The 12234-nt window shown below is 44.2% G+C and overlaps 1 protein-coding gene and 1 long non-coding RNA gene across 3 annotated transcripts in view; both read right to left on the bottom strand.

The window, feature by feature from the left end:
• The window catches only part of LOC115484200 (uncharacterized), a 67151-nt gene extending 65529 nt beyond the window's left edge, over positions 1–1622 (bottom strand). For both annotated transcript variants that reach the window (XR_003944946.2, XR_007777603.1), the window contains exon 1: positions 1489–1622. This is a non-coding gene — a long non-coding RNA (uncharacterized LOC115484200). The remainder of the gene's footprint in view (positions 1–1488) is intronic.
• Positions 1623–3394: 1772 nt separating this feature from the next.
• Positions 3395–8154, bottom strand: LOC103816546 (protein FAM162B-like). Its single transcript, XM_018914515.3, has 4 exons — positions 7881–8154; positions 5914–6019; positions 4626–4734; positions 3395–3992 (listed from the first exon to the last, which is right to left on the bottom strand). Exons 1-4 carry the CDS (start codon positions 8011–8013, stop codon positions 3885–3887), a joined length of 456 nt encoding a protein of 151 aa, XP_018770060.1. The 5' UTR covers positions 8014–8154; the 3' UTR covers positions 3395–3884.
• Between the last annotated feature and the right edge of the window lie 4080 nt (positions 8155–12234).

Here is a 12234-nt window from a genome sequence, read left to right as displayed (position 1 = left end):
CGTTAATAAATGATTCATTAATTAATTCCAATTATTGAACACTGGCCTTGCTTTCCTGCTAGGCTAGAATGACTCCATGCCAAATCCAAGCAGGACAGTGGTGTTCAAGACAGCTCTGAAATCATGGTGACATGAGGATCCCAGTGCCAGTGGTGGCAGCAGCCACCACTTAACTTGCTGCAATGATTCTGAGCAAGGGAGAAATCAGGAAGCTGCTCCAAGCTGGAAAGATCTTTGTGGTAAGAAGGAGCAGACCCCTTTACAGATCCAAACTATCACTGCATCTCTCCCAGAGGAGACCTTTAGCCTTGAAGCTGTTTTGAACTGATCACTGGCAGTTCAAAGTTCCCAGAAATAAAAGCAGATTTGCAGGCATGTCTGGCCATGCTGCTCATGCACCTGCTCATGCCTCGGCCACAGACAGAGGAGAACCAGTTTCTGATGCATAGCCATTTTGCTTTTTTAATTTTCCAGGGCAGTCAGTAAAATCTGGGAAGATTTTACATCCCTTCTTTCTGCAAAGAGTACTTGATTATTTGTGCTATGCTAAAACCAACAAAAGCAATCCATTTGGATTGTTTATGAGGGGGCTACTAATGTAGTAAATCACTTGATTCAGAAATAAATTCACTATAGTGTCAATCATTTAACTGGTCAGTAAGCCAATGATACCCACCAGCCAATGGTTAGAAACTCCAGGTGTTTTAAACACAGCAGCCATACAACTGCAAACAACAGCTGAGGGGTGACTGGTTACACACAGGGAAGAGTTGGGTTGAAAATCTCCATGTTGAAGAAAATATTAAATGCCTGGAAGCTGGAGCTGTGTGCATTTAGACTTAAAACAAGCAGCAGTTTCTCAGCTTGGTGGGATACTAAACGCTGGAAGAACAGGGTAGCCTTTAAAATTAAGTCTTTCTGAATCACAGGAAAAAATTGAAAAAATCCTTCTCAAGTCCAGGAACATACCAGTATCACTAGACACTTGATTTATTTTTGACCCTGAGACAGTCAAAACAAGAGGTAAAATGAAGGGACTGAAATCTCCTGGCTGAGACTTTTTTCCCTCTGGTATACTGGGAGGGTCATGATGCAGACCCTCCCATAAAATCTTGATCTCACCACATTGGAGGAAGAAAGCTCAGTGCACCCAGCTCTGCCCTGCAGCAGCCTGATTCCCTGGGGAAGCTAAGTCTCTGGAAATCACTGAAACTTCAAAAAGTCATGGATGATAACCTTAATCCACAGCCAGGAGGAACTGCAGCACTGGTTTTAATGGACGCAGAATTAGAGCAACCCCAGCTGCTACAGAAGAGCTTCCCCAATAATTGTTACTGTAATGCAAATCTCTGTGGCACCAACCACAGTACATTGTTAACCACTGCCATACAAGAATTCATTAAAACAGAAAAAAGTCCTGCAAGGGAAGAAGAATCCTTTCCCCCCCAGCACAGAGTAGTAAACGAGGTGAGAGTTGAAAGTACTCACCGTTGGTCTCTCTGAGCACCACAGCAAACCAGCTCATTCTCAGCTCTATCCCCTGCCTCAGAAAGGAGCCAGCCCCTCTCCTCAGGGCCAGGCTGGCAAAACACAAGGCACCTTATTGAAAAAGGAAGGATAGCTCCTAGCCAATAACACCTCCCATCCCCTCTTTAAATGCCTGGAGGATCAGGTGTGACACTGAAGCAATTCAGATGGGAGGGGAAATAAAGAAACAATTCTGAGGTGCTGAGGATCAGCCACTTATACATTCAGGACTCTGTTAATTAGAGGTTTTTCAAGAGGAGAGTCAAAGGACTTTGCAGACACAGATGGAAACAGATTTTAACAAGCAGTGATAAGTCCCAGCGTCTGAGAGGCATGTCCAGTTCACACAGGGGAGACTCCAGCTGAGGCTATGCTACACCAGCAGCCACCCACCACCAACCAAGTGCCAGCCAGAGGTCAGACCAATTGATTTTTTGGGAGAGTATTATGATATTAAAATGAATAATCATGTAGGCACTGGTAAAGGATCTTTCCCTACATAATAGTCATAGCTCTTTATAAGAGCCAAAAGCACCTGGGTCATCTGGTCACTCATGCTTTACCAGTGGCTCAGGGAGGAAGAATTGATTTTTTTTTAATGACCATGTGTAATGTGGCAGCTTTATGCACTGTAAGCAGAGACCATGGCTGTTTCAGAGGATCTCATAATAGCTCACATCTGAAGCAGGTTTCTTTCCTGGGCAGAGCGGAGTGCAGAGCAGAGACTGGAACAAGTCACAATTAATTTTCTTCTTCTTTAGATATTGCTATGGTCATCTCCTTTCCTGCTTAAGTCAGGGAAGCTCAGAACATGAATGTGGATTTGTTTACAAGTATCAAAATGGTTCCTTTAATTGTTACATGCACCTTCTGAAAAAGGGCACATGAAAGTCATTTAAGAATTAAAGAAAAAACTATCTAAGAGACTGAGCAAGCTCTTTTAGTTTATCCCCAAATGAGTGCTAACTTTGAAGGAATTCTTGCAGTTTATTGCACTAACCAAGAAAACCAGGTCATATTAAATGAAGGAGCCCATATTAACTGTGAAGCAAAAGTGCCTTCTCAGCAGAGTCTTGTTCACTCTCTACTTGTCCTAGACCATTATTTCACTTCCCTGAGATGTGCTTTGTGAGGAATACTACAGGGACCAGACATCACTTTTGGTGAACTGTACTGCATGGGGCTGTGAGTCAGAAACAAGTAGTGCAAGCCTGGAGATATGACAGAGGTAACATCCCCCTCACCCTAAACAGGTGTGCAGCATGGAGATAAGTGCTCCTCAGAAGCACCAGAGGGGAAAAAACTGCCCAAAAACCACAGGCAGAGAAGATGGAGTCCTGGAGCCCAACAACTGCTGCCCACTTGTCAATGCCTCAGCCCAGCTTTGCCAGCAGCTTGTTTGTGCAGTGACACTTCAGCAATAAATGGATATTTGGCACAACAAACCTCACAGAGACCTGAGCAGGAGCATCCAAACTCCCCTGGAGTGCAAGTGTGACTGCTCCAAGTGATAAACCTTGGAAAGGCCACCCCCAGTGTGATGCTGAAGACATTGCCCCAAGGCTGAGCATGGCTACAGCATCTCCTGTTGCAGCTGGGGTCAGACTGGCTGGGTTTTGCCATGTTGTGTCCCTTGGGACTCCATGCAGCACATCCAGCTCCACCAGCCAGCATTACAGGTCTTAAGGGGTTACATGTGACACTTGAGGGATCAAAGCATCAGCACCCACAGGCATGATCTGGGGCCTGTTTTGAAGTTAAGTTACTTTGTGAAAATGTAATTTTCCATCTCTCATTAGGACTTCTCCCATCTGTTAAGCATCATCCCAGAGACTTTGGTGACACTCTAAATGAAGCTGTGAAGAGATATGTTTGTTTTAGATGTAATTGGACAGCTGTTTTATTATGAGTTAATGAACTATGATGATTAAAAAGAATTCAGTTTTAGCAAACCATGTATTAACAATTACTCTGGACTAAAATCACTGCTAAGCAAGTGCTAGACAACTTTCATGGCAATCATTGGGAGCAGTGATTGGATTGGAGGAGACCTGAGCACCAGCAGCACCATGAAAAGCTGATCTTGAGCTGGGGAGTCCTGCATTTGTTCTTTCCACATTTTGCAGTTTAAAAGAGATCTTTGTATATGAGCTGGGCCTGGTGCCAAAGACCAGAAGCCACAAAAAGCAGTTAGTTTCCATAGGAGGTTCCCAGTTTGCATGGAGCAGTTTTTAAGCAGTGGAGTCTTTGCTCTGAGAGTTTCAGTGAAAAAGCTCTTAAGCATTAAACGAAGTCAGGTCCATAGGCCACATGTGCAAGTCACTTATCTCCTTATGTTAAAATAAATCTGTTCCAAATCATTGTGACTTCCCGACAGCTGCCTCCTGACCTTTCTCCACTTCAGCCCTCCATTTGGCCTTCTTTTCTGCATTCACCCTCAGCAGTGTCTGATCCTTCTTGGCAGCCTGGAAACAATTTGGTAGAAATCATTGCATGCACATTTGCCACCACTAAATTTCCCCACATCTGCACCACTTCCTTTGACACCTCACTGTCCTTTTTGATATTTTGCAGTGATGGAAGTTAATCTCTTTTCTCGTTATACCACATTTCCAGCATCTGCAACTCTGAGTAGCAGGAGAATTACACTGTAAATTGTTTACAGGTGCACTGGGACTTGCAAGTCAAATTGGAGACACAGCAGTGGGGTGGGATAGGGAGAAGAGTCACAGCTCTTGGTGACCGTGGTGTCATCCAGGCCAGGCAGGACCACAGGAGCCTCATGGCTGACAGATGTCAGGCAGAACCAGGTTCCATTGACACAGTCTGACCTATTCCATTACCTTTGGCCAGCCCCCTGTTGAGACACTGTCATATGGAGCATTGCACTGCACAGGTTCATGGAAGCATGGGTCAGGAGCAACACATGAATCAGCAGGTTGTGCTTTCCACTGCCAGTGTCTCCAATGCCAGTGTCTCACTCGTGCATACTTTGCTCATGTGTACGTTTTCTCAAACCTATCTGTCACCCAGGTGATCATTTCCAAAGAACAGAAATAGACCATACATTAAGTGAATCCCCCCCAAACAATACTCACTTCTTTGCCTGTGATGATCATGGTCACACAGCCCAGCACAGTCAGTGCAATCATGATGTAGCAAACCTTTATCCTGGCAATGTTCCTTGCAGTGTCGAGGACCTCAGACCTGTGGAGGACAGAGCAGACTTTCCATTCTGCAGCAGCCTGTTTGAAATGGGATCATGGGGAGATGGGAAATGAATGCTCAAGTCTTGCAGCTACTTCCTGTCAATGTACAATGAGGTTCAGCCTTCTCTTTCTGCAGATGCTTAAAAGAGGACTGTAAAAATTAGCCTGTGGGGAAAAGATTTAGGTCAAAAGCCATCAGTAATAACAGGATTAAAAACTCTTGCTCTCCTGTGTTCTTTTATTGTGTGTGAGAGTGAAAACCTGTAAAATGACAGGGACAGGAAAATCTTTCCACTATAATAACAAAGGGCCGACCTTTGGGTGCTGCAGAGCAGGCCATGGGGTGCTGTGCAGCACCAGGAGACACTGGGGCCATGCCACCAGAGCCAGGCAATGCCACCCTCAGGGAATTAAAAGCCCACACAGCACAGCCTCTGCCAGGCAGTTGGCACCATCCCCACAAGCATCTGCCTGCAGCAGATGAGGCTGACTAGGCCAGAGCACACAACTGCACCATCCAGGAGTTTTCTTCCCAAGCAGCTGAAAGCCCCATCCATCACTGGAAATCTCCACCACCTTCCATGAGTAACTCCTGGAATATAACCAACAATTCATGTTTGCAAGAAACTGCAGCATGGCAATGAGCCATCCCTGAAATTATATCCAGCCATGGATTTACTCACACCTGCAAGGGGAAAGACAGCTGGAGGAGAGCTCAGGATGTCACAAGTCAGAAGCATTAGGACTCCAAAACTGAGTGACAATCCTTAAAAAAAAAATCTCAACAAGGAGGTGAAACCACAGCCCATACAGGAGGAACTTACTGCACAATTCTGTCACTAAAGCTGTATGTAGCCCCAACTTCTAATTAAAATTTATGCAGCATTATTAATCACTAATCAATAAAACCTAGAAAAGCATGTAAAAACCCAGACTGAATGATATCATGATGGCTTCAGAATTTCAAAGCCACTTGTCTTGCAAAAGATACTTCAGCTTAGTCTGAAATTTGTGATAACTAAAATAAGCAAATCCAGTTTACCTCACAGGGAATGACAAAAAGTTACAAGAGTTATATTTATTTACAACTATTTTTGGACACCAGCATGGGGGAGGCTCTGGGTAATGCAGACTGGGTGTTCACAGCCAAAAGAATCATTCTGACAGGTCCACTTACGATATGTGCCTGGGAATGTCCTCCTCCTTTTTGAAGCGTCCTGACCATACTAGCACCTTTTTATCAAAATTTGTAGGCCTTCTTTCATTCCTGAAAACTTCTTTACCTGTAAGAGATTTTGTACAAAGCAATGAGCTAAGCTCCAAGAAGGAAAAAGAGCTATTGGTACAGAGGGAAAAGGATTGAAAGCTTAAAATTACACTTTTCTATTCTGTGGAGGCTAAATGTGCTTTCCAATGTCAAAAAGACAGCAGCTGGTGTGAGGTGCTTTGTTACATTTGCAGTTTATTTAATCTGACTTTCTTCCCTTTAATTTTGGTAGGTTTAAAACTAAAATTCTCTTCTAAACTTCCTGTTTAAGAGGGCAAATGATGTGGGGCTAAAGTCCCTGAGCCCACAGCAACATCTCACCCTGTGAGCATCTTGCTTTTAAATGGCCCAACTAGTGAGTTAAGCAAACTGCCAGCAGCACAAGTAGCTAACTCCTCAACAGCTTCTCCTGAAATCACTGATGGAGAGATGATGTCTGCTAAAATGCAGCCTGGTGGGAGACTGGCAGTTGTTCTCATGCAAGCTGGGTACCACATTACTGCACTCTAATGATGATACATTACACCTCATCAGGCTACCACGGTGATGCCATTTGCATGCTGTCATCCAGAGCACAGTGAGAAAAGGACTCTGGCTCCTCTTGATGGAAACAAGCCCAATAACAGGCAACAACAAGGACAGTGGCAGAGAGACCCTGAAAACACGGTAAGCAATGGCTAGCTCAAACCCTGGCTTTTGCAGTGCACACCTGTACAAGTGGTCTTTGCAAGGCAGCTGAGACTGCTCACCCAGTACTTACATCCAGGTAGCTGCACCCAAGAAGACACACTACTATGCCCTGTGCTTGCAGATGTGGGGCTTGGCTTGGGAAATGTGCAATTGTGACCAGAATGGGCAGGAAGAAACGGACATGAAGATGTCTCCAGTCTCAGCATCCTCCCTCCCTGCCTGTTGCTGGATTGCTGGTACTCAGCTGAAAGCAAATCACTGCTGTTGCAGAACAGGGCATGGAGAGAATTTCTTCCTGCCTTTGTTGAGCTGGTGAAATTATAGTAAGTGCCTTGGCCCCAGAGCTGCTCATGGATGCCAGGATTTGTAAGTGGCTGAAAAATCCCAGTTATAAATCTTGGCCCAGGTAAATTTAGTCTTCTGCTTCTCCTGTTTCTCTCACAAAGTGCAGTGAGACCAGAAGAGCTACATCAGCAAGTGCCAGCATCAAATCTGCAGCAAACAGTACACTTGCTAAAAGCAGATGCTCCATCCCAAGGAAGACAAGGGCAAAGCCCCATGCTGGAGCCCCCCAGCCATCCCACAGGAGCACAGGCAGGCCCATGCAGCCCAACTTTTCCTAGGGTGAGGGGTCTGCAAAGGCACAGCCAAGAAAGGGGTGGTGCAAAGAGAAACCCTGTCCATGCCAGGAAGCTTGCTCATCTGGGAGTAGCACATGCCTGCTCCCTGCCTCATAATCCAGGGCACTGCCTGGCACAAGCACACACAGCTGTGGCTGTAACCTGGCAAGGAGCAGAGCAGGAAGCAGAGGGGAGTAAGTCCTCCACTTGCACTAGTCCTGCACACTCAGGAACATGCACTGATCCTCCTCTGGAGACCTGGCAGCTGGGTAAGAGGAGGAACATTTATTTGTTTTAATTGACAGATTTCCTGACATGAAGTATCAGTTGGTATTTGCTGCCATAGGAGAACATCTATATAATAGAAAAAGCTTTACCCCTGTGCACTGTGCTGGTCAGAGCTCTGGGTGTGCTCCCTGCCCCAGGAGCATTTGTAGCCCCAGGAGACAAAGCACTGCAGTAACTCAGCCATGGCTGGGAATGAGCCTCATTTTCTCACCCTTTCCTGCAAATACCCTTTCTCTCCGTGCTGCAGCATCAAACAGTGACCAAAGGCTTTCTACCCACCTGGATCAGCCGTCTGCAAAGCCGTGTCCTGGGCGTTCTTTGCTTTGCTGCCAGCAGCTCTGGCAGGGTGCAGGAGAGGCCGAGCCACCCGCTGCCACAGCCCAGGGCTGTGCTCCAGCAGCCTTCCCAGCATCCTGCCCTGCACCACCACTGCCCCACCAGCCTGGGAAGGAGCTCAGGAGGCTGCTTCTAGGACTTACTAAAGTAAAACTAGCCTTCCTGTAAGAAGGGAGCAGCGTGCACTTCTACCCTAACTGACAACAGGTTTTGCTTACATCATGATGACGATTAAACTTATCACCTGTGTTTACCAAAGTGACACACCCTGGGAGCTGGGTGGGCAGAAATCACCACTGGGGCAGCTCACACCCAGCCCTGACTCTGCCTCAGGTTCCCCATCCCAAGGAGCTGCTCAGGAGAACAGTGGTTATTTACATTATTTTCTCAGTCCTTACTATGGAAGAACTAAAATAAGACAGTGTGCTGTATTTCCCCAAAGACAGGCTTAGTGAGTGCTAATTATCACAGCTGGTTAAGCTGTTAGAGTTCTTAATTGTTCTCAGCTACAAAATAATCTTGCAAATCAGTTGCTTTAAACAGATTTTATGAAAAGGAGCAGTGTTTACCACATATCAGGGTAAATGTGGTTTGGTGGCAGGAAAATAAAGTTGATGTCTGTACCTATAAATGCAGTACAGGGAGTCCAGACTGCAAACTTTTCTAGCAAAGAAAATACTTCAGATATGCTTCAAGTTAAAAACAGTAAACTAAGAAATTATAAAAAATATCTCAGCTGATGTAGTATTTGTCAGTCAGTAAAATTGTCATTGAAATGTAGCCGTACCTACCAATTATTTGCCCTCCACAAAGTCTGGATAGTACTGAATGTTTTCCATAACACCAAATGTTCTAACCAGAGAAAGAACCACAACCCATGCTATTTTATCACTTTGACATTTCTCCTGCACTTTGCACAAAATTCTTCCTGATGGGTTAGGAAATGGAAATGCAAAATACTTGTTTCATTTGGAGCTGTAGGGTATTTACTCTCCTTAGACATACAAGGCCCTAAAGCTGATTTACAGGTAAAGGAAAAAATTCCATTCAAAAGTGAAGAAGCAGTTGCCAAAAGGAAAATTTTCAGACCTACTTAGCAATACTATCAAATGCAATATTGCAGATAATCAAAATGTATCTAAGAGCAAGGGGAGGGACTGCAAGGGAAGAGTACTGCAGGTGTGGGCAGGGATATTCTTAAAAGGCTGAAAGGATGAAAGATGTGAAACAGACGCAGCTCTGGCCCCTCAACTTCTGCCCCAAGAAAAAACATCATCATTTATGGAGATGTTTTATATTTTTGGGGAACATGGAGTTCACGATACTGAGGAAAGAAGAAGATCACAGCAGTGACAAATGTGGTTTTTCCTCTTTCATGAAATCACCACAATGTATCCGGACATAGCACAATGTGTTCATCTTAATTCACTTGTAATTTGGTAAAGCAAATTAGATCCATTTCCAGATTAGGAACCCATACAGAAAATAAATAGTGTTTTGAGCTTCCAGCTGCAAACAAGACCTGCAAACAAGAAGAAATCAGTGGATGTGATTATGTTTGGAAAAAGCAGAAGGAAAAGCTGGTAAAGTCAGAGAGAATATTTGTGTCCTGCTCAGGATTTCCCTGTGGTAAAATGGGTATGAGGGAGGATGCATTTATAACCTAAAGTTTATGGCCAGCATGCCTGAGCATTCCCATGAGCTCCCTTCTCACCTTGTGGAAGAGCTGCTGAGTGAAAAAAAGGCATTGTACATCTGGACATCCCTTGGTCACCAAGCCAGGAGAGCAGGAAGGGCTGTGGGGAGTGGATGGGATGTGCTGCCTTGGTGCTTGTGTCACACCTGGACCTGCCTGGCCCCACAGGGGCTCCAGCTGTGCAGAACATTAGAGCATCTTCACTCTAAGAGGCACTCTCCAAAATACTCATTGCAGAAGGGATTGTTCTTTATGTCATGTCTGATTATGGATTTGAAGAGGAAAAAAAGAACATTTTAATATTATGTCTTAATTTCTCAAAAGGGGAGAAAATTGTGGATGTTGCTTGTTCACCTAGGAGTTGCCAATTGTTTCCTCTAGCAGACACACCAGCTAACAGCTGTATTAATCATGTCTGCTGTGAGCAAAAAGGCACTTCAGGATTTATTATGCCAGCATTTAGAAGCACAAAGACACAGAGGTCTTCACAAAATGACAAAGGCAGTTACTTGCTCCTGAATTTTATTTGTTTGTCTGGCACCATCAATGCTTAATGACAGGCTGAGTTTTACTGCAGTGCATGAAAGCTACAGGCACCTCTGTGTTAGGAATTCCAGCTTTCCCTTCAACACTGTGGATCTCCCTCTGGCCCAGAGCAACTTGGATCCCTTTCTGAACAGCAGAGAGATGCAGAATGCTCTCTGACCAAGGTAGACCTGTGAGCAACCTGATGAACTTTGATCTCCTTAGAGGTGTGTTGTGCCTGTCTGTCATCGTTTGTTAGAATTATTGCAGCAATGAGAAAATTTGGCTCAGGTTCTCTTCACTTGTCCTTCTTCTGCTGCTTTCAACAGCCATAGTGTTTATTCTTCCAAGAGCCCCAGGTTCCCATATATCTCTTTATACCTCCTTGTTCATTTTCATAATAACATAACTAATCTTTTTCCTCATATACAGAAAAGAATTCACATGAGTATTAAAAAAATTGAAAATTATTACTCTGCAAAACTGTTTCCAGTGTCCTCAAAAACAAGTGGCTTACCATCACACTCTGGTTTGCATGCCATGAAAACTTCTTACATGAGAGCTGTGATGGGGAACAGAAGATAATCTTATCTTAAAATTCTTTGCCTTCCCCCATCTAATTAAATATGCAGCAGGGCTCTATCTTGGTTCTTAGACAAGATAAACAGCAATCCTGGATGGGCTTGTGGTTTATGAAATTATAAGTGAGTCAGGAAATATTTTTCCACACAACTGGATCTTCTCCAGCAGCACAATTTAACACAGCAAGAGCAAGGAATTGCTTTGAAAAGTCTCATTCACCTGCAGACTCCCAGCCCAAAGCTGTCCCTCCTCTCCAAGGTCCCCAGGGTGCAGCACTCTCAGGGCTTCAGTTCTCTCCAGATGAGTCACCTCCTCCCCATATCAGGGATTAGTCTACCCTCAGGAAACTTAAATGTAAATCCCAAGAACTAAAAACTCCTTAACTGTTCCTCACCATGGCCAGGTGAATCAAAGGAATAGTTACAGCATCTTACAACAAAACCAAAACTTGAGGATTTGTAAAGAGTTCTTTACACAAGCACTAGCATGAGGCTCTAATCAACTCAGAACACTTCATATTTTTTATAATCTTAAGTGTTGTCAATGAAACAAAACAATGAAGGAGTCCTTACCCTTTCTGTGTATTAAACTTCAACTTTGCTTTAAAAAAAATTCCTCTATCCAGTTACTGAGAGATCCTACATTTTCTGCCAATACTGTCCCTATTCCTCCAAATTTTATAGTACCACTATCATTTGAAAAATCTTGCCTAGAAACTATAAATAAGATAGTAAACCATAGTATTTAAACAAACAAACAAATAAAACCAAGCCCAAACTCCACTGTCTTGATAAATCTTACCTAATTCACACCATATGAGCCTTTTGACATGAGTTTCTTTAGAGGGAAAGGAAAGACAAGAGGACCCATAAGCCACATTTGCTGTGTTTCCTTCCATCAGTTCTGTGTTTTTAGAGAAGATGCAATAGAATCTTTGTTGGACACAGGAATGCAGTTAAGAATTGTCTTAATAGGAGCCAAATCCAGTGGAGCTTATGAGCTGCAGCTGGACTCTCTGATCTCTGCAAGCAAACACTGGAAAGGAACCTGGAATGGGTCTGAAGAGTCCTGGGTACAAGGTGCAGGGTTTATAACAGCTCATGTCAGAAGGACAAAGCTCATGGCAGCAAAACAAAAGTTAGTCATTGCTCTGGCAAAGCCCAGTTTGACTTTTCCCAGGCTCTGAGATGATCATACAAAGGTGCTGGTCCAGCACAAGGCAACTTGGCATGTGCAGCATTTGCCCACACGTGGGCTGAAAGGTGGAGTAGCCCCAAGTGCAGCTTCCTCATGGGGGAGCGGCCAAATGTGAGCAACAAAGATCACAGGACCCATGGAAAATAATCCAAAATATTTGGGGTGTTTTGATGGAATCACAGCTTTTATTATTAGGGAAAATAGTGCACTGATGAGCTTTGCACCAGGTCACTGGTTTCTGGAATGGTGCACAATTGGGCTACTGAGCAAAAACGTGTGAAACCCTGGAGAACACAA

Source organism: Serinus canaria, chromosome 4A, assembly GCF_022539315.1.
Source record: "Serinus canaria isolate serCan28SL12 chromosome 4A, serCan2020, whole genome shotgun sequence".
NCBI classification, from domain to species: Eukaryota; Metazoa; Chordata; class Aves; order Passeriformes; family Fringillidae; genus Serinus; species Serinus canaria.
This window is presented reverse-complemented; position numbering and strand designations above follow the sequence as displayed.

What these genes read in the sequence shown, in the direction of transcription:
- LOC103816546 (XM_018914515.3), bottom strand. Translation starts at nt 8,013, where the DNA reads ATGCTGGGAAGGCTGCTGGAGCACAGCCCTGGGCTGTGGCAGCGGGTG. An exon ending in TTTGCAGACGGCTGATCCAG is followed by an intron (nt 6,020 to 7,880) that starts GTGGGTAGAAAG and finishes AATCTCTTACAG; the next exon opens with GTAAAGAAGTTTTCAGGAAT. An exon ending in GACATTCCCAGGCACATATC is followed by an intron (nt 4,735 to 5,913) that starts GTAAGTGGACCT and finishes TGTCCTCCACAG; the next exon opens with GTCTGAGGTCCTCGACACTG.